Raw genomic sequence first — 20,987 nt, forward strand, 5'->3', positions numbered from 1 at the left:
TGTCCATTATTAAGAAATTGATATACTTAATCCATACATTCTGTAGAAATGTACCACATAAAATTAGAACAAAAATCTTTTGAAAATTAAGTTAGTTCTCATAACTAGACAAATAAAGTGGACAAAACAATAATCCAAAATAGTACTATTGTCTAAAGTTTAGAAATGTAAATAAAACAATTTCTAACTTGGAGATTATATATATATATATATATATATATATATATATATATATATAATTTTTGATTGTTGGCCATGATTAAAGGTATGTAATTTGCCAATATAATGTAAGTAATTTTCAATTTATGAATTCTAAAAGTACATTTTTATTTTTTGTACATATTTCAGAAGCAACAATGCCTATTGTTAGGACTTATTTTATCTTCAAGCAGTTCTCTCACGTATTAGAACTAAAATTTATTTTTAAGTGATCAAGCATTATAATTTTACTCAAATCATATGATGTACTTCACTAAATTGTAAGACTAAAACCAAAAACACTATACCCATGAGTGTTATTCACTCTGCATGTCAAAAATGCCTGAAAAACTTTCAAAATGCAAGAAAAAAAGTTCTAAAAAGTTCAGTAGTTAGTTAGCCAATGTATATTTATTGTGGCTTGCATTCCTGTTGCCGACTAACACTGTGATACATAAGATCCCTACACATCAAAATGTTAGATCCCTATGCATCACAATGTTAATAGAGATAGGATGCATGGATATTTTGTATTGAAACTTTCTGTGCTTTTGTTTCTTTGACAATACATTGAACAGAGGAGCAAAAGACCTTATATAAATCATGTAATGTGATAAAAAGCAAGAAAGACAAATATGAATTTTACAATATATAGAGCCATGACTGCCAGTTTCTGCCTTCCTTTACATCATTTCTGCACATAAGTTCATTATTCAGAGTATTTGGAGAACTTTAAGAGAAAATGGAGATTTTCATGGTAAGGAAGGAACCATGCAACAAGGTAACATTTTACTGGAAACTCTGACCCTGGGAGTTACTTTGTATGTTCCTTTTCCAAAGTATAATGAAACTTAAAATTATTCTCATTTTGTTTGTTTGCCTGAAACTTCTTCAACTAGAAATTCATCTATTTAATGGTCATTTTCTTTGTTAAATATCGGTTGTACCTTAGTCACTAACATAAAAATGTGAATTAATTTAGTGACATAATTTTATTTTACTTTAGGTAAAAATTACTATCCTAAGGTAATGGAAGTCATAATCTGGGTAAGGAAAAAGAAGCAAGATAATTTTAGAGCAGAAAACCATTTTGTGGACAGGGTAGACCTTAATAATGAAGTACTGCTGTGAGGTGCTTAAGAGGAACAGTGTGAGAGTGTTGGAAATCAAGGAGAAAGACAAAACTGAGTGTCAAGGACAATCTTTGCTTTGTCCAGATGGTAATATTTGTAGTGAGTCTTAGGGCCCAAGTATGTGAATTTTTTCTTTTATTCTGAAGGATCTATTTCTGTCAGGATATTATTCAATACACAAAAAGAAATCTCTGCATACAGTGCTCTATTAACATGTTTCAGTGGGAGAGACTTTATAAACATAAACCATATGTTTTTAAGTTTGTGGGTTGCCTAACACAGAATCCCTTTGAATAACCAGAGGAACTATAAAAGACATTTTGCTATATTTACCAAAAGCAACATGTAAGCATTCTTTCATCTAACAAAATAGGATAGGTGATCTTCATGAAAGAACTAAAATCATTGTTTTCTGCATATCATTACTGTTATAAGCTCTGCATTCAAATTTTCTGGTGAAGTTTTTATTTTATTTTATTTATATATGTTTAATATAGGCTTTAGTGGAAAAGATTATTAGTCTATCTGAACTTTAAGATGACAGATTGTTAAGCCTCTATGTGTAATTCATGTGTTTTCCTTTGAGAAATAGTTTAATATCATTACCTTCCATAACAAAAATAAAAACTCAAAATTATGATATCAGTATGTACTATCAAGACCATTAACTAGAAAGAAAAATAATACAGAATAACTCTTCATGAATCCTGTAGAAACCACAGTACAGAAAGAATAGTTCTAGTGTCCAAAACTTTATAGAACCCTCATAAGAGTGTTCCATTTAAATCTGCAATTGTTGACTACAGAATTCTAGCCAAAGAAAGGACATGATTAGGCATTCTTATCTGAGTTTCTTTTGCAAAGTAAGATATAGTTTGATGCTTGTATTTACCCTTTGTACCCTTACTACTACTGTTAGTCAGGCAGGCTTGAATTTTCCAGCAGAAAAATTTCTTCACAACTATTATAAACATGCCTTCATGTTTTTATGCACTATCAAAGCCCTCTGGATAATAAGAAATCATGCTATTCACATAGTATTGCTTACCTCACATAGTGTTCATTTCATGATATGAGCGTATGACATGACTCTTGAACAAATTAAATTAAAATTAATTAAGATAAGCTTCTTCAAAAACCACTAATTATAGAAAACCTGGAGGTTATTTTCTGATCACATTTCATTTTCCAATTTTAGATCATCTAATGTTATTTCTTGAAAACTGTCCAGGGAAATATTATATGCCCTGAAAAGTTCAATATCAAATTTATATTGAGTTTGATTTATCAGTTCTGATAAGAAGTCAAAGAGCACAAACAAGATAACGATAGGAGGAAAATAAATAAAAATATATGGATACTAAATGTTACATGCAAGTAGTTAATGTAACAAAGAAATTTGAGGAAAGAAAATGCCACTTTGAAAAATAAAATCCAGAAAATGTCATACCAGCCTATTTCTACATAATGTTTTCATGAGGAATTAGGTGTTTTGTAATATCTTTCAATTATTTCAAAAAGCTATCTCAAAAGTAGAATGTATCCATTCATATATCACACTCAGGAAACAATTTTATGCATGGAGTATAGATTACTGATATTATAAAGAGAATATGATTAGATTGTTTTATTAAATGCCAAACATACATGTCGTCTAGCCTAAATCATATACTCAGTAATCACTATCTATGAACTAAGCAAAATAAAATCCACAACAAATAGTATATGTAGCACACACAATTAGCTCTATTACATTCACCAGACAAAACTCAAATTCCAGTTTATATCCATGAATTCTTCCTGTCGGTACTAGTAGTCATGGCATTTTCTTCAACAAAAAAATGATTCTTTAAAATTTCAGAATTCAGAGAAAATAATATATATTACACAGTGGTTTTGAATAATAAATTTAATAGCAAGACATTTTTGCCAGATTATTTATAGATATGATTTTATAAATGAGGTCAATTTTTATGTAGTTCCTTAATATTACTTCCTTTTTAAAATATTAAACTATTTTCTTGAAGTATAATTATTATGTGGCAATGTCGAAAGGTTACTAAGTTATATTATACCATATCATTTGTGCTGAGTGCACAATCATATTACTCAAATAACCCAGATAATCATAAGTCTAGGTAAACTCATATGCTACACTGTAATTCAAATCATATGGATGTCAAGTTAAAAATAAAGGGAAATTTTACATATAAAGGAGTAGACAATGATGAAATTCAATTGGCTGACTTAAAATCCAGCTTACCTAATGCCAAAAAGTGACAACAGTACGTATTTTATATTCAAAGGTTTAACTGTGGGATATTAAGAAGATAACAAGACCAGTATAAAGCTTCTTGTTAAATAATTATTCACTTGTACTACAATTCCTTTATTTTACATTGTTAAAAGACTTATGTAAATCTTTTTAGATGAGACTACTTATAGTTAATATACAAAGCTGCCTACACAGACTATTGGTGATTTAATGCTTGTGGAAAACGTTGGCACCAATCATATCAGGATTTATATTTTAGCACAAATGTAAATTTTGGTCTGGCACCAAAATACTATGAGTACATTTGAGCAATTAGAGAGAGTTGAATAATTTGAGTCCTATGTATGTGCATAACAAGCTTATACTATACAGTACTTTTTTTGTCCTAAAGAAAAAAAGAGCATTTTAGGATCCAATGCTGAAAAATATTGACATTGCTTGGTATTATGGTATAAGCAGTTTGATTTTTGTTAATGAATTCACAAACAATTATCATATGAAACAGTAAAAACTAATAAAGTAACATTATTTAAAATAAATTTTAGAAGCTAGCGTGCAGAGCATTAAGATCTGTTGAGACTAATTTTATGATTAAACACTTAGACATGACTGTAAAACAACATAATATGAATATTATGGACCTGTGTATGTTTTTTAATCTTACTCACCCTAAAATATGGGACTTAAATAAAATATTCAAGGAATGTAACAGAAAATAATGCTTTTTATATGAAATTAGGCAAATAGCCACACGTTTAATTTTCTCTTTATCCAGGTTACCTGAGGAACAATGCAAATCTTACAAGCCAGTTGATGTTCACTTTTTCATGCTCCTTCGCTGAGCTACGCTTGAAGCAGCAACAGGCTCTAGGATTGGTTGAAAAGTCTTATTCATCAGAGCAGAGTATGTGGCAATCACTGTTCCTTTAAATAATAAAAAATGGGTAAGTAACAGTCTCTGTAGAAAAACAACAACATCAAATCTCCTAAATTGTATCATGATGCTTGTTTCTAGAACAAATGTTTTCCACAGAAACGTAAGTGAGAGTATTCACGGTACTGACACAGCCAGGATAAATCACTACTTGTTTATTATTTATTTTCAATTAATTAAACCACATTTCTTACAAAAAATGTCTTAAACACTAAAATTTAAAATTTAGGTTTCTGGATACAGGAACTGATATCAATGATTATAATGCAGTGATATATATAAATTTTTGTTTCCATCTGAAACTTACATTTAGTCCACTTCTAGCCAAAGTTTCAATGCAAAGAAAAGGCAACTAAAACCAAGATATTTTTATATCATCATAAGAAAAGCAATAGTAAAGAAAGTGAAGTACATAATTGCAATTTTAAAGAATACCAAAACTTAAAAAAAAACTATCTTTAAAAATAATAGTTTTTCAAGGAATCATTTAAACATCATCAGTGTAGATCATATGAAAATTTCATTCGATGTTAAGTATTCAGAAATCACACACATGCATGTTCATCTTACCTTAACAACATGTGGCATATCATTAGTTTTTGGCTGATCATTTGGTAACTGGTTTCTGTGGACTATCCATCAATGTTTTAATACTTGTTGAGTATTGTAATGCTGATGTGGATCCACATGAAGCATATGGGACAGCAAATCCTACAGGAAAAAGAATAATTTATACAAAACTATGTAACATTTAATATTTCCTCAATGTTAGAAAATGTCAGTAACTCTGTAATCTGTTGTATTCAAATATACATAGGAAAACAAAATCTGTGTTCTGCAATTACCTGTCAAAACAACTAAACACAGACTTTCTAACAAAGTAAATCATTTTATTATTTTTAAATCAGGGGACACTACATTTCTGGAATCAGCATACTATTAGTAATAGAGGAGGGAAATGACAAGTGAGTGGACTTACCCTGGGATATGCTAAACAACAAGAGAGAAGAGTTCTTGAACTTTGCAGAAATCTGGATCCTAAGGTATACAGCTGCAACATAGAAGGGAAGGATCCATGCAGTTAATTATTTAAAATTAGGGGTTTTTGGAAAAACACAATAAAGAAATCAAACTCTGAATATGCCTATTCAATCTTGGTTGAGATGAAAATGCTGTAAACCAAACATATCCTCATAGTAATGCTGAATGTGAAATATATTATGTCATATTAAGTAATGCCTTTAAATAAATTATACCAACTATCATTTAGAAAAAGTAAACTCTCCTTAACAAGTGCTTTTAATAGGAAAACAAAATTATCATTAGAAATCGTTCACAAATATGAAAAGCACTGAAACATAAGACTATTACCATCAAATGATAAATAATATCATTGGTTGAAACTATATAAAGGAATAGGGCAATCAAACACAACAATCTATTGGTAAAATCACATATGCTGAAGTAAATGCACATTTAAAATTAAGCTAAGATAATGAATTATTTCAATACAACAGACAGAAATGATGATCATAAGAATTAAAAATAGAACTTCCATATGGTCTATCAACTTCATTTCAGTGTACATATACTAAGGAAATGAGATAAGTACCTCAAAAAGACATCTGTACTCCCAATTTGATTGCAGCATTAGTCACACTAGCCAAGTAATGAAATCATCTAAGTGTACATTAGCTAATGTATAAATAAAAGAAAATCTGGTACATACACAATAGAATACTATTCAGCCACAAAAACAGTGAATTCCTGTCAAATGTGACAATATGGATGAAAATGGAAGGCACAATGTTAAGTAAGCCAAGGCGTGAAGAGAAACTATCACCAGGATCTTATCATATACATTTTTTAAAAGTCAATCTCATAGAAATTGACAGTGAAGTGGTGTTACCAGAGGCTAGAGAACACAGTTGAGAAAATAGTGATGAATGTGTAATAATTTATGTGGCAAAAGTTCTGGTTTGCTATTGCACAATAGGGTGCACCATAGAGATATGTAAGGTACGTTTCAAAAAGCAAAGAAGACAAAAACAAAACAAAACAAAACAAAACAAAACAAAATTATATGTATTTAAGGAGAAAAATCATTACCCTAATTTAAATATTGTACAACGTATACACATATTGAAACATCACATTATTCAATTAACAGGTAAATTTTTATGACAGTTAAATTAAATTAATAACTGCACCAAAACAAAAAATAAATCTCAGAATTTCAAGGACTTCTGCTTCCGGCCAAAATGGACTGCAAGGTATTAAAATTACCTACTCACCAAAACCTGAAGCAAAATGTTAAAATCAATAATATAATGCAACAACAGTTCTGAGGAAATTAGATGTTAGTCAATGAAGGAGATGACCCCTAAGAAATAGAAAGCAAGTCAGATAAACAACAATTGCCCACCTTATTACCTGTAGAGTTTTAATTCTTATGCTGATAAGGGAAATCCACTCAGAAGCTGTAATTTTGAGCTAAGAAGACAGATATAAAATGGACTAAAGGCAGAGAGAGAGTCATCAGGGCATCTAATAGAGGTGAAAGGAGAATAGAAAGAGAGAATTATGTTTTGTAGAGTATTTCCCTCAGTTCTTCAGATCACTACTAAGAAATACAAGTTAGAAAAAACAAGTTAAGACCTTGAGGAAAAGTATCTAAAATGACTGGAGGAAAATATGAACTAATAAAGTAAGATAGGTCTTATAATTTTTATGAGTAATATATCAATTCAAAAAGTAGTTTCAAGTAGGGACAGCAATATTCAAAGAAAAAATTGACTACCATGATCTTTTAGAATACTAATGATGAAAAATACTACTTTTTAATTTTTAAAAATAAATTGTGTGGTTTAAAATGTAGGAATAAAAATGGTCCCATGAAAACAGAAGAAATCATGTAGGATGGGAAATACTAAGCTCCAGCTAGCGAGACTAAAGATCCTTATAAGTCTTACAGAATATGATAGAGAATTTGGAAGGATCTTGCCTCAGACTAAACACTGTTCTAGTTTTGCATGCAAATGTATTAAAATATGATATAGAATAAAGTTCCACAATGTTAAAAATACAAATGCATCCAGTATTCAACAAGGTAAAAATCAATGTGTGCCGTATTATCTAAATAGCAAGTGTTAAAAAATTGCAGGAGAGTACAGTGAGAAGAAAAACTGAGTCAATCAACATTGAATAGAAGTGACATTAGAATTAGTATATAAGGATATTAAAACACTTAGCAAACCATTTTCCAGATGTTTAAATGTAGAGACAGAGAATATAGAAATAGACATCAAAAATTTGGAAAGGAAAATTAAAATGTAAATTTAAAAATTAATGTAATAGAAAATTTATCAGAAAAAAACACTGTTAAAGATAGCAATATAATCTTCTTTAAAAGAATCAGATCTTGAAACAATCAAAAGAAGAGAGCATCACTTAGTTAAGGGAGAATTTCAAATAGAATATATAGGAGTCCTACAAGAAAAGGGGATATATAAAATAAATGGTGAAAACCTGAATCTAAGAAGTTCACTAAAGTCCAAATATAAGGAAAATTACATAAAGGCACATCAAAACCACATTGTACAAAACCCACATTACAGAGAAAAATCTTTAAGACTGAAAGGAGGGGAGAAAACGTTACATATAGTGAAAGATAATGATAAAGAAAGATTTATCATCAGAAAAAAATCAAATGAAAATCCTGAGTAATCATTTTAAAATACATAAACATATGTGTCTAGCACATTTTATTCAAAAGTATGGTCTCCAGGTACACCCATTAAAAAAAAAAAAAACACTAAAGTTTATCATTCTTTATGGCAGTATAGCACTCCAGTGCATATAAAAACTACATTTTCTTTACTCATTCATCTGTTGATGGACACCTAGTCTGTTTCCAAGATTGAGCTACTAAAAATTGTGCTGCTATAAACATGGCTTTTTATATATCACTTTGGTGTAATATTTTTAACTTTTTTGAGAATATACCAAGAATGGAAGTAATTGTGTCAAATGACAATTCTAGTTTTGGTTTTTTGAGTTGTGTATAACTAAATTATCTGAGTATCATTTCCATTTCCTATTCTGGAGAAGTTTTCTGTAATTTTTTCTGTAAATAGCCTTTGTATTTAATTTGTGTTGACCCCTGCTTTTTCACTCACCTTTATTATTCTTATATTATGCTTCTTCACATCATTTTGTAGTCATTGAACTGTTACTTCTTGGTTCCTTGTTATTTTTAAGAGATCTTTCCTTTCATGGTCACAAAGCTGCAAACCTGTCTTCAAGATTTGAAAGTCTGTCTTTAGTTTCTTTCAAGCAGTTTTGCCAGCTTTCAATGGAGTTTTTAATTTACTGGCACTCTCTTTGAATTTGTTTTTATGAATTCTAAGTTTTTTTTTATATTCCTAATTCAAGGTTTCCCTCATTTTCCTATGCTCCTCTATTCCTCCATCTACATTTTCTTTAGAGGTGCTTAACAATTCATTTATTATGTTTTTCACTTCTTTAACCTGAGATAGTATTTCTGTTCTAATTTATTTTATAGTCTTATGAAGTTGTTTCTTTACTTCAGTTGCCATTGCTTCATAAACATCAGTGCACAATTCCCAGTCTCCTCCGTGTTAACATTCCCTGGACCAGAACTGCTTGAGATGGAGGCCAGAGATTGCCTTTTGCTTTTTCCTCTTGTCATATTCCTGGTTTCTTCCAGACAAGTAGGTAGTGGGGTCCCTGGCATTTCCTGTGTTGGTTACAATTTCTCTGAAGTGAGACTGATTTATCTAGCATTTGGTGGCTAGGGATATCTGATGATGACCATTGAGTGCACTTGTGTAGGGATCTCTGCTGCTTTTTCCAGCCTACTTTGTCTCCTTGGTGGCTGGTGGAGTGCAAGTAGAGGTGGGGCAGGCTGCCACCTCCCTTCTAACCTGATTAATGGCAGGGACCCCCCACCACGTAGAGTATACACATGGGGCAGTGATGGTTGGGAATAGATTTAGGGAAACCTCAGCGATGGCTGTTGGAACATGCACAGGGGCAGAACTAAGTCCAAGCAATTTCCACCAGGCTGCTTCCGCCTAGGAGCTGCTGGAAGAATCCTGCTGCAATTCTGGTTCCAGCCTTATGAGTCCAAACTTCAAAATGACTCCTGGTCAATTGCCCTCCCCCTGGGAGGATTAAGTCCTCTACACTCATTGCCAGCCAGTGCAGTTCTCCATATCTGCTGCTCCATTCCAACACCACATCTCTTTTAGAGGCTTTTAGACTTGCTTGCAACCACAATCACTTTGACTGTGCATCCTCAGGTTTCAACAGCTCTTATATGGTGGGTCTGTCTCTAGGTGAAGATGCTGCCAACTACCACCTTCTTCTTTGTTTAAGTTTTTTTCTTTTTTTTACTCTCTGTGGGCTTTCATTCTCACTTTTAAGTTCCTCCTTGTTCTAGGAGACCCACTTCCTTCCTTCTTGTTTTTCCCACAATGCTATATGCCAACATCTGGACTGTTTCTCAAACAAACAAGTTATTGAAATAGACCTGAGCAGTGGTGTTGAATATACAGAATGAATGTCACCTAATGCATGTGTCACTGAAAGCTCTCATACTTTCACCATCAATAGACTACAATATAGAAATAGAAACATGCATTATGTAAATAGCTGATTTTTCATAAAGATAGAAATGCAATTTATTGAATGAAAATATTTTCAATTAATGGCAGTTAAATCCATGGATTTTGATACATAAAAATAAACTTTCATTATATATATATATATATATATATATATATATATATATACAAAATCTTGAATCAAAATGAATTTGAGATCCAAAGGTAAAACCTAAGGCTAACTTTTAAAGGAAAACACACAGGAAAAATACTTTAAATTCTGAAGATCCAGGGTTGTTGTTTATAGCAAAAAATATACAAACAAACAGTAAGACACAGAGGAAAAATTACAAACTTATCTTTATCCAATTATATTTATCTGTCTGTTGAAAGACAATAAAAGAAAATTGAAGGACAATCCAAAGTTTGAGAGAAAATATAGACATTATAGACCAGAAAGAGGATGTGCATCCATATTATTTTAAAGTAGTCAAAATTTGCTAAGAAAACAAATATAAAAACTAGTAAAATCTAAATGAATGGTAGTAAAATATAAGTGGATGACAAACCCAGCAATAAATAATATCATTTATCACTAGGAAAGGAACATAAAATCACCATATTATTCTATTATTTGTCTTTTATTTTTCAAATTTTATTTAAAGAAAGAGACAATTAAAAACAAAACAGAAAAAAAGAGAAAAATGTAGAATACATAATTTAAAATTAACAATGTAAAATTGCTAGCTAATACATTATATACTGTCATCTTAACAATAGTTGTTAAAGTTACAAAAATCAAAGCATAAAAATTGGCTAGGCACTCAAATATTGACAGCACAATCTCTTCTGTTCAATGATTTAATAGGAATTAAGTAATATGGTCACCTATCTTACACACTATACATACTGTCATATCTTATAGAGCACTTTCCATCCCTTTCGCTTTTGCAATATCTATTATATTTTTTTAGTATTTTTAATACTAGAGAGACAATGTGATATTTACCAATATGAATCTTGTTTATTTCACTAATGAGGATATTTTCAAATTGCCTCCATTTACCTATAAAGGCCTCAAGATCATCCTTTTAATAGCTGAATAATATTTCATTGTATAAAAATTCCACATTTTTTTTCATCCACTCGGCGGTTGATGGGCATTTTTGTGGTTCCCAAGATTTAGCTATCAGAAATTGTGCTGTTATGAGCATGAGTGCACATATATCACTGTGACATGAACTTTTTAGTTTTTCCAGAAAATACCCAGGAGAGAAATAGCTAGATTTAATGGAACTTCCAATCCTACTTTTTTGAGGAATCTCCATACTGGCTTACACAGTCCTTGCACCAGTCTGTGTCCCACCAACAGTGAAGTGTTCCTTTTTCTCCACATCCTCACCATCATTTGTTATCGGTTGTTTTCTTGATGGCAGCCATTCTTCCCAGGGTGAGATGAAATCTCAATGCTATTTTAATTTGCATTTCTTGAATGACCAGTGATAGTGATCATTTCTTCATATATTTATTTGCCATTTGTATATATTCATCTGAGAACTGTGTGTTCATCCCTGATGCCCATTTTTGGAGGGGGTCTTTAAATTTGGGGGCTTGGCATTTTTCAGTTCTTTGTATGTTCTGGATATAAGTCTTTTGTCTGAGAGATTGTTGGCTGAAATTCTTTCCCACTCTGTGGGTTTTCTTTTCACTTGGTTGAGGATTTCTTTTGAAGTGCAAAAACATTTTAGTAATATGAGATCCCAGCTGTTGATTATTTGAATATTTCCCTTTCATTTTGTATTTTATTCATGAATTCTCTCACTACCCCTATATTTCCCAGATTTTTACCCACCTTGTCTCCAATAGATTTAGGGTTTCTCTTTTAATATTTAGACCCTTGATCCATTTTGACTTTTAGTGTATGGTGAACAGGCATGAGTCTATTTTTAGCCTTTAGCATGTGGAAAGCTATTTTTTCCAACCTCATTTATTAAAGAGTCTATCTTTTCCATTGAACCTATTTAACCCCTTTCTCAAATATGAGGTGGCTGAATGTCTTGGTATTTATGTTTGCATATTCTAATCTGTTCCATTGATCCTCAAGTCTATTTCATTGCCAGTACCATGCTTATATTATCACCGTGGCTTTGTAGTATAGTTTAAAGTGAGGAATTGAGGTGCATCCTGTCTTGCCTTTGTTGCCCAGAATTGCCTTTGCTATTCTAGGTTTCTTCTGTGTCCAGACAAACTTGAGGAAAATTTTCTCTAGATCTGCATGTATGTTAATGGTATTTGTTGAATCTATATAACAGTTTTTGGAGCATGGCCATGTTCACAATGTTTGTTCTTCCTAACCAAAAGCAAGGAATAATACTTTCATTTTCTAATATCCCCTTCATCTTCTTTTTTTGAGTAGTATAATTTTGAACCTATGGGTCCTTTGTATTGCTGGTTAGGTTGATTCCTAGGTATTTCATTTATTTAGATACTATTGTGAAAAGCAACATTTCCATAATTTCTCTCTCATAGAGATTTTTGTTTCTGTACATGAATGTTATTGATTTTTGAATGTTGAATTTGTATCCAGCTCTGCTGCTGAATTTCTTTATTGCCACTGACAATCTTTTTTTTTTTTTTTTTTTTTTTTTTTTTTTTTTTTTTGTCTTTTTCCTTTTTATCAGTACCGGGGATCGAACTCACGACTGCCTGCTTACAAGGCAGGTGCTTATGCTACTGAGCTAAATCCCCAGCCCCGCCACTGACAATCTTTTAATGGAATTTTTGGGGTCTTCTATGTACAATAACATGTCATCTTAAAATAATGACAATTTTACTTTACTTTCTCATTTCCTATTTTTATTCCTTTTATTTCTAATATGTGTAATTACTTTGGATAGTATTTCCAGAACCACATTGAAAAGGAGTCTTGATAGTGGACATCCTTGTCTTGTTCCTGACTTTAAAGTGAAAGCTTTCAGTTTTTGTCCATTTGGTATAATGCTGGCTGTTGGTTTATCATAGATAGCCTTTATGAGATTGAGGTACAAACCATCTACTCTGAGTTTCTATAGAGTTTTTATCATGAAAAGGTATTGGACTTTATTGATAGTTTTTTCTGCATCAATGAGATGACCATGTGATTTTTATTTTGGCCCTGTTGATGTGGTGTATGACATTTATTGATTTGCATTTGTTGAACCATCTCTGCATTCCTGGAAAAAAATTCCACTTGGTCATGGTGTATGATACTCTTAATGATTGTCTGTATTCTATTTGCCAAAATTTTATTGAGAATCTTTGGATCAATGTTCATTAATGTGATTGGTCTGAAGTTCTTTTCAGTTGGGTGTTTCTCTGATTTTGGTATCAGAGTGATACTTGCCTCCAAGAATGAGTTAGGGGGGACTGCTTGTCTTTGAATTTCATTGAAGAGTTTAAGGAGTATTGGCATTAAATCTTCTTTAAATTTCTTATAGAATTCAGCTGTCAATCCCATTAGGACCTAGGCTTTTCTCTGTTGGTAAGTTTTTAGTCCCATTTTTTATTTCAGTAGCTGATATGGGGTTATTCAAAATTTCTATATCTTCTTGATTGAGCTTTGGTAGTTCATATGTTCCTAGAAATTTTTCCATTTCCTCTGTGTTTTCCATGCTATATGAGTAGAGATTTTTAAAGTAGGTGTTCATGACCTTTTGAATTTCCATGGGATCTATAGTAATTTCCTTCTTTTCAGTCCTTATTGCATGGATTTGAGTTTTTTCTTTCTTTTTTTGATAAGGTTGGACAGGGGTTTACCAATTTTGTTTATTTTCTCAAAAAATAGTTTTTTGATTCATTAATTCTTTGTATTTTTTTAGTTTAAATTGCATTATTTTCTGCTCTAACGTTTAGAATTTCTTCTCCTCTATGAGCTTTGCGTTTGACATGCTCTTCCTTTTCTCGAAGCCTGAGATATAGCATTAGGGTATTTATTTGTGCTCATTGCATTTTCATTATGCGACTATTTATTGCTAAATAGTTCCCTCTTAGGACTGCTTTCAGTATGTCCCTAAGTTATGGTATGTTGTATCTACATTTTCTTTGTATTGTAGATATTGTTTTATTTCTTTTTTAATTTCATTTGTTGCCCACTGGTTATTCAGAAGTTGGTTATTTAATTTCCATGCATTTGTGCATATTTTGCAGGGGTTTTTTTTTTGCCATTGTTTCCAATTTTAGTGCACTATAGTCATATATTTTGCATGAGATCATTTCATTCCCTTTACATTTAGTTTGCTTTTTGGGTTTACATTTAGAGTGGGTTTGCTTTATGGGTTTACATTTAATTTGCTTTATGGATTTACATTTAGAATGCTTTATGGGTTAATATATGGTCTGTTTTGGAGAATGTCCCATGTTCAGCTGAGAACAATGTATATTCTGATGTGGTTGGGTGGAACACTCTAAAAAACCCACTAAATCTATTTGCTCACAGGTATGATTCAATTCTTTTACTTCTTTGCTTTTTGTCTAGTTGTTCTATCTGTTTGTGACAGTGGGGTGTTAAAGTCTCCTATTTCAACTGTGTTTTTGTTTGTTTGTTTGTTTTTTGTCTTTTTATCGGTACCAGAGATCGAACTCACAACTGCCTGCTTGCAAGGCAGGTGCTTATGCCGCTGAGCTAAATCCCCAGCCCCTTGTTCTTGTGTATTTAGTTTTTCATGTCCATTAGTATTTGTTTTATATATTTGGGTGCTACTGTATTTGGCGTGTATATATATATATATATATATATATATATATATATATATATATTTGTTACTTTTTCCTCTTGTAGTTTTCCACTTAGAAGTATGTAGTGGCCTTCTTCATCTCTTTTAATCCTTTTAGATTTGAAGTTCACTTTGTCTGAAAACAGATTTGCAACCCCTGCTTTTTTCCAGGTTCTTGTTGCATGGAATACTGTTTTCATCCTTTGACTTTTAATCTATGAGTTTGTTTTTGAGTCAGATGTGTTTCTTGTATACAACATATTGTGCGATCCTCTTTGTTGATCCATTCTGTCAGCTTGTTTCTTTTGATGAGTGAATTGAGCCAAGTGACATTTATGGATATCACTGATTCATACTGGCTTGACTTTGCCGTGTTGTATTCCTATTGTTAGTGTCCTGGTTTTCTCCCTTTTTATTTTTTGTCCACCATGGTGGGGTTTTTTTTTGTTTGTTTGTTTTGTTTTTGTTTTTGTTCTGATGATTGTGGTCATTTTGATCTCTATCTAGTATGTCTTTCAGAACTCTTTCTAGGGTTGGTTTGGTGGACATGCATTCCCTCAGTTGTTCTTTGACATGGGAGTATCTTATTTCTCCATTAAATTTGAAAGACATTTTTCCTGGGTACATCACTCTGGGATGAAAGTTGTTTGCTTGAAATACTTCAGTTCAAGTTTGTCTTAACTTGAAGGTTTGTGCTGAAGTGTCTGCCATGATTCTGATAGGCTTTCCTTGATAGGTGAGCAGTAGCTTTTCTCTAACAGCTTTAGGTGTTCTGTTTTTATGCTGTATGTCTGGGATCTTAATTATTATATGCTTGGGTATAGATTTATGTTGGTTGTGACTGTTTGGTATTCTGTATGGCTCACTTATTTGTGTATCAGATTTTTCGCTGTGCAGGAAATTTTCTGCTATTACTTCTGTGAATAGCTTAGTTATATCCTTTTGCATTGACTCCTGCTTCTTCACTGATGCCTATTATTCTTATACTGTTTCTCTTGGCAATGTCTTGAAGCTGCTGGATTGTCATTTCATGCTGCTTTGATGTTTTTATAAGTTCCATCCTTTCCTGATTGTTATCTGCAATCCTGTTTTCAAGGTCTGAAATTCTATCCTCAGCTTCATTTAAACAGTTTTTTTCACTTTCAATGGAGTTTTTTTGTTTCTTGGATATCTCTTTGAATTTATTTCATGGATTCTGCTTGTTTTCTGCATTGTTCATTCAAACTTTCAATCAATTTCTTGTTTTGTTAATCTATTTCTTCTCTATCTCAAGCAACTTAGTTACTAATGTTGTTATATCTGTCTTTATGTAAGACATTATTTCTAATTTTATTTCCTCTATAGCTTCATGGGTTTGTTTCTTTACTTCATTTGCTATCTTTTCAGAGATTCCTAGTGTATGACTTTTAAAGTCCTCTATTTCAATGTCACCTGTACTTGTTCCTGATGGACCAGATGTTTGAGATTGCATTTTTTCTTTTCATTTTGTCATTTTCACTTGTTGGGTAAGTGTATGGTCTTTCAATCCCAACAGTCTCAACTGTCCATAGTGTGAATCTTAGGGTCCTACTGTGTGGTTGATACTTGTCCACTTGCTGGGTACCACAATGTAGAGGATAGCCAGTCACCTGAATTCTTCCTGTAGGGCCTGTTGGGTGAGTACTATATTCTTTCTGGGCTATCTAGCTTAGAATTATTGATGTAGGTCAACTCTTTGTTCCTGCTGTTGCTATGTGTTCAGGTCATTGCAGGTTAACATATCTCCTAACCCATAGTGTTTGCTTCAGCTGAGGCCCTACTCTGTCACTGGGGAAATCTCAAAAACTTTTTAAATTTTCTCCAAGATGGAGAGGCCTTATTGGTGCACTCCTCAACCTGTCTGATGTTCCCTGTATGGAGGAGGGGTTTACTCACACTGCCAGGTTCATCAAGGTCTTAAGGTTGGAAGGAGCTTCACTTCCAATCCTATTTACCCACTGCAGACATCTACTTTAAAGGCAAACTCACCACACTGACTGAAGCCTGCTGAGGTCTTCTTTTTGGGTGAGGGGTTCCTGAGTCTCCCATCCAGCCAGCACAGTAATTCACTATAGTCCAAGGTTCTGGGAGAAGGGGTTGGATCCAAAGATCAACTGCAGTACTAGGTCCAGAAGGTGGGTGGGTTCCTCAAGGAATGGGCCTGAAGCAGCAGTCCAAGATGCCTCAGTCATGCTGAGGGTGTCCCAGGTGTTCCCATGGAGAGGCGTGCCCAATGCGGCAGTCCATTTGTGTTGCTGGGGCATCCCAGGTACTGATGGCTGAGAAGTGGGACCTGCAGTGGCAGTCCCAGATGAACCAGGCCTGCTGAGGTGGGCCAGGTGTTCCCATGGAGGGGCGGGCCCAGCGGTAGCTATCCGAGGCAGCCAGGTTGTGCTGGGTTGTCTCAGGTGTTCACAGCCAAGGAGTGGGCCCAGCGGCAGCAGTCCTAGGCAACCCAGGCCTGATGGGGTGGGCTAGGTATTCGTGCAGAGGGATGAACCCAGGCATGGCAGTCCAAGGTGGCCAGATCATGCTGGGATGTCCGAGGTGTTCACAGCCGAGGGGCAGACCCAGCAGCAGCAGTCTCAGGTGGCTAAGTTGTGCCAGGGTGTCCCAGGTGTTCAAGGCCCAGGGGCATGCCCAGCAGTGGCAATCTCAGGCTACTCAAGTCTGCCAGGGTGGCCCATGTGTTCCCACAGAAGCGGGGCCCAGCAGCAGCAGTCTGAGGATACTAGGTCATGCGAGGTATCCCAGGTGTTCATGTTCAAGAGGTAGTTCCAGTGGCGGCAGTCCTAGGTGACCCAGGCCTGCTGGAGTAGCCCACATATTCCAGAGGAGGAATATTTGTCTTTTAAAATGCCTAAAATTTTTAAGGGATCAATATCTGTAATTGTTGAAAAATTGAAGAAATTTTCACATAATTCATAGAATAATATAAAATTGGATCAGACATTTTGCAAACCAGTATATTGTTTTCCTAAACAGTTAAATATGAACTTTGATTCAATAGGGCTGAATAGAAGAGGAGCCACATTGGTGCTACTGGGAAAATCCATTAGACATAGGTAACTGGAAGAAAGGAAGGGGCAAATATCCTCAGGCTAAAGTCAATATGAAATAAGAGACTTGTATATCAGACAAAATAGTGACATAGGACTTAATAAAATAGCAGTCCAGCCCATAGGACTGCAGATGAGTCTCTCACTTGCAGAACAGGACCACAGTACTCCTAAGTTTTATAGACGAGGAGGGAGGAGGAGGAGGAGCAGGAGGAGCAGCAGGAAGAGGAGCATGAGGAGGGGAAAAAAGATTGAAATAGGCTAACTCAAGCCACACAGGATAGGGATAGGATGTAATGTACAGTGGCTCTTTTGCCTTCCTTGATAAGAGGATGCCACAGCCCTGAAAAAAAATTCAACAGGTGCACAGCTCCCTTCCAAATGAGGTCCCAGGGTTTGTTTGTTTTTGTAGTGAAGAGAATAGCATGACCCCTGTTGCACTGCACCCAGTATCTAGGAAGCTGCCTACTTTTAAACTTGCTAATTTGTTGAAATATTATTTTTTGAAGTAGATATTAATTACCTTCTGAATTTCCAAAGAGTCTGTCATGATTTCATTTTTGTCCTAATTGTGTTGATGCAAGTCTTTTTCACTTTGTCTTGGTAAGTCTGGCTAGGAATGCATCTATTTTATTTTGTCTTTCAAAGAGTCAGCTCTTCTAATTTTTATTATTATTTTTTGCTGTTTATTTAGCATTGATTGAATTGATTTTCATTCTCATCTCTGTAATTTTCCCCCTTACTTTTAGTTTGGGACTGGTTTGCTGTTCTTTCAGAAATATCTTAAGATTTCTTATGAGGGTGACTACTTAAAGTTACTCTGTTTTTCTATTTGTCAGTATGTTAGGGAGGATATTTGCATCAATGTCCATTAGGAAGATTGAACTGTAATGTTCTTTCTTAGTTGGGTTCTTCTCTGGTTTTGGAATCAGTGTAATGCTTGTTTCCGGGAATGCATTTGGAAATATTGTGTCATTATAGAGTTTGAGACGTAGTGGTGTCAGGTCTTCACTAACTTTTTGTGGAATTCATCACTGAATCCATTAGGGCCTGGGTTTTTATTTGATGATAGGTTTTTTAATTATATCTTCTATTTCACTTATTGACAGTACTTAAGATTTTTATATTTTATGATTCAGCTTTGGTAATTTATATGTAATCTAGGAATATGTCTATTTCTTCTGTATTTTCCATCTTATTAGAATACAAGTTTTCAAAGTAGGTGCAGATGATTTTTTGAATTTCCCCTGTGTTTGTTGTGATTTCACCAATTTCATTCCCAATTGGATGGATTTGAGTATCTTTTTTTCCTTTTTTGATAAGTTTGGCTAAGGATCTGTCGATTGTATTTAACCTTTAAAAGAATCAACTATTTGATTCATTGGTTGTTTGTGTGGTTTTTTTTTAGTTGCCAGTGTATTAATTTCTGTTCTGATCCTTATGATGTTCTTCCTTATATGAGCTTTTGCTTTAGCCTCCTTTTCTTTTTCTAGAAAGTTCAACATTAAGTTGTTTATATGTGCTTCCTCTTTTCCAGATATGGGTATTTATTGCTATGAACTTCCCTCTTAAGACAGCATTCATTGTGTTCCATAAGTTCCAGTAGGTGTATTGTCATTATCACTCAACTGTACAAACTGTCTAATTTCTTCTTTAATTTCATCTATCACCAATTCATTGCTCAGTAGGGTGCTATTTAATTTTCATGTGTTTTTGAAGATCCTGTGGTTTCTTTTGGCATGGGTTTCCACTTTTATTGCACTGTGATCTGATACTATGCATGGGATAATTTCAACTCCTTTTCATTTTCTTAAGCATGTTCTATGAGCTGTATTTGGCCTATTTTGGAGAAGGTTCTATAATGCAGCTGAGAAGAATGTGCATTCTGATGTTGTGGGGTGGAACACTCTATAGATACCTACTAAGTCCAATTGCTCAAAAGTTTGACTTAGTTCTAATATTTCATTATTAATTTTTGTCCAGTTGATATATCTTTTTTGACAGTGAGGTAATGCAATTGTATTGTTTTATCTGATCTTTTCATGTTCATTAACAATTGTTTTATATAGCTTGGCACACTAATGTTTATTGCATATATGTTTATGATTTTTATCTCTTCTTCTTGGATTGTTCCCTTTATAATGATGTAATAACCTTATTTATCACTCTTAATCAGTCTTGGCTTGAAATTCACTCTCTTGGCAAATAGAATAGATATCCATGACTTTTCCCACATTCCTATTACACAGAGTATTGTTTCCATTCATTTACTTTTAGTCTATTAATTTCCTTTTGAATTAAGTGTTTCTTGTACATAACATAACTTTGGATCTTCCTTTTTAATTCACTGTGCCAATCTGTGTCTTCTGACTGGAGAATTAAGATCATTAGCATTGGTAGTTAAAACTGACATGTATTGATATATCCTTGTCATGTATTTTCCTGTTGTTGGTTCCTCCCTTTCCCATATTTTTCCTTCCTTCCAATTGTTTGCCTTCCCTTGTGGATTCCTTCAGAATCATTTGGAGTGCTGATTTGATGCTTATAAATTTTCTCAAAAGTTCTTTGTCATGGAAATATCATTTTTTTCATCTATTTTGAAAACTAGTTTCGCAGGACACACCAATCTGTGTGGAAAGTTTTTTCCTTTAGACCTTTGAGAACTTAGTGCTTCATTCCATGTTCTGAGAAGTCAGCTATGAGTCTGATGGGCCTTCTTTTATAGGTGAATTGCTTCTTTTCCCTGATAGCTTGTAAAATTCTATTCTTGTTGAATTTCTGGAATCTTGATTATGATATGCCTGGATGTAGATTTTTTTTTTTATCATTGCTAGATGCAGTTCCATACACCTCATTTATTTATATGTTAAATGCTTTTTCTTTACCAGGAAACTTTTCTGGCACAACTTATGTGAATATTATTTTAATGTCATTTGTGGTATCTCCTGCTTATTCATTGACTTCAATTAATCTTAAGTTATTGTTCTTTGTC

The 20,987-nt window shown here is 33.4% G+C and overlaps 1 protein-coding gene across 1 annotated transcript in view; it reads right to left on the reverse strand.

The window, feature by feature from the left end:
• Nucleotides 1–4,163: 4,163 nt before the first annotated feature.
• The window catches only part of Rps6ka6 (ribosomal protein S6 kinase A6), a 324,661-nt gene continuing 307,837 nt past the window's right edge, over nucleotides 4,164–20,987 (reverse strand). Inside the window, 2 exon segments of the mRNA XM_063245567.1 lie at nucleotides 4,164–4,536; nucleotides 5,116–5,251. Coding sequence (XP_063101637.1) covers nucleotides 4,406–4,536; nucleotides 5,116–5,251 — 267 coding nt within the window. The 3' untranslated portion in view covers nucleotides 4,164–4,405.

This window comes from Cavia porcellus, unplaced genomic scaffold, assembly GCF_034190915.1.
Source record: "Cavia porcellus strain 051 isolate PalLab524CR breed Dunkin Hartley unplaced genomic scaffold, mCavPor4.1 scaffold_3, whole genome shotgun sequence".
NCBI classification, from domain to species: Eukaryota; Metazoa; Chordata; class Mammalia; order Rodentia; family Caviidae; genus Cavia; species Cavia porcellus.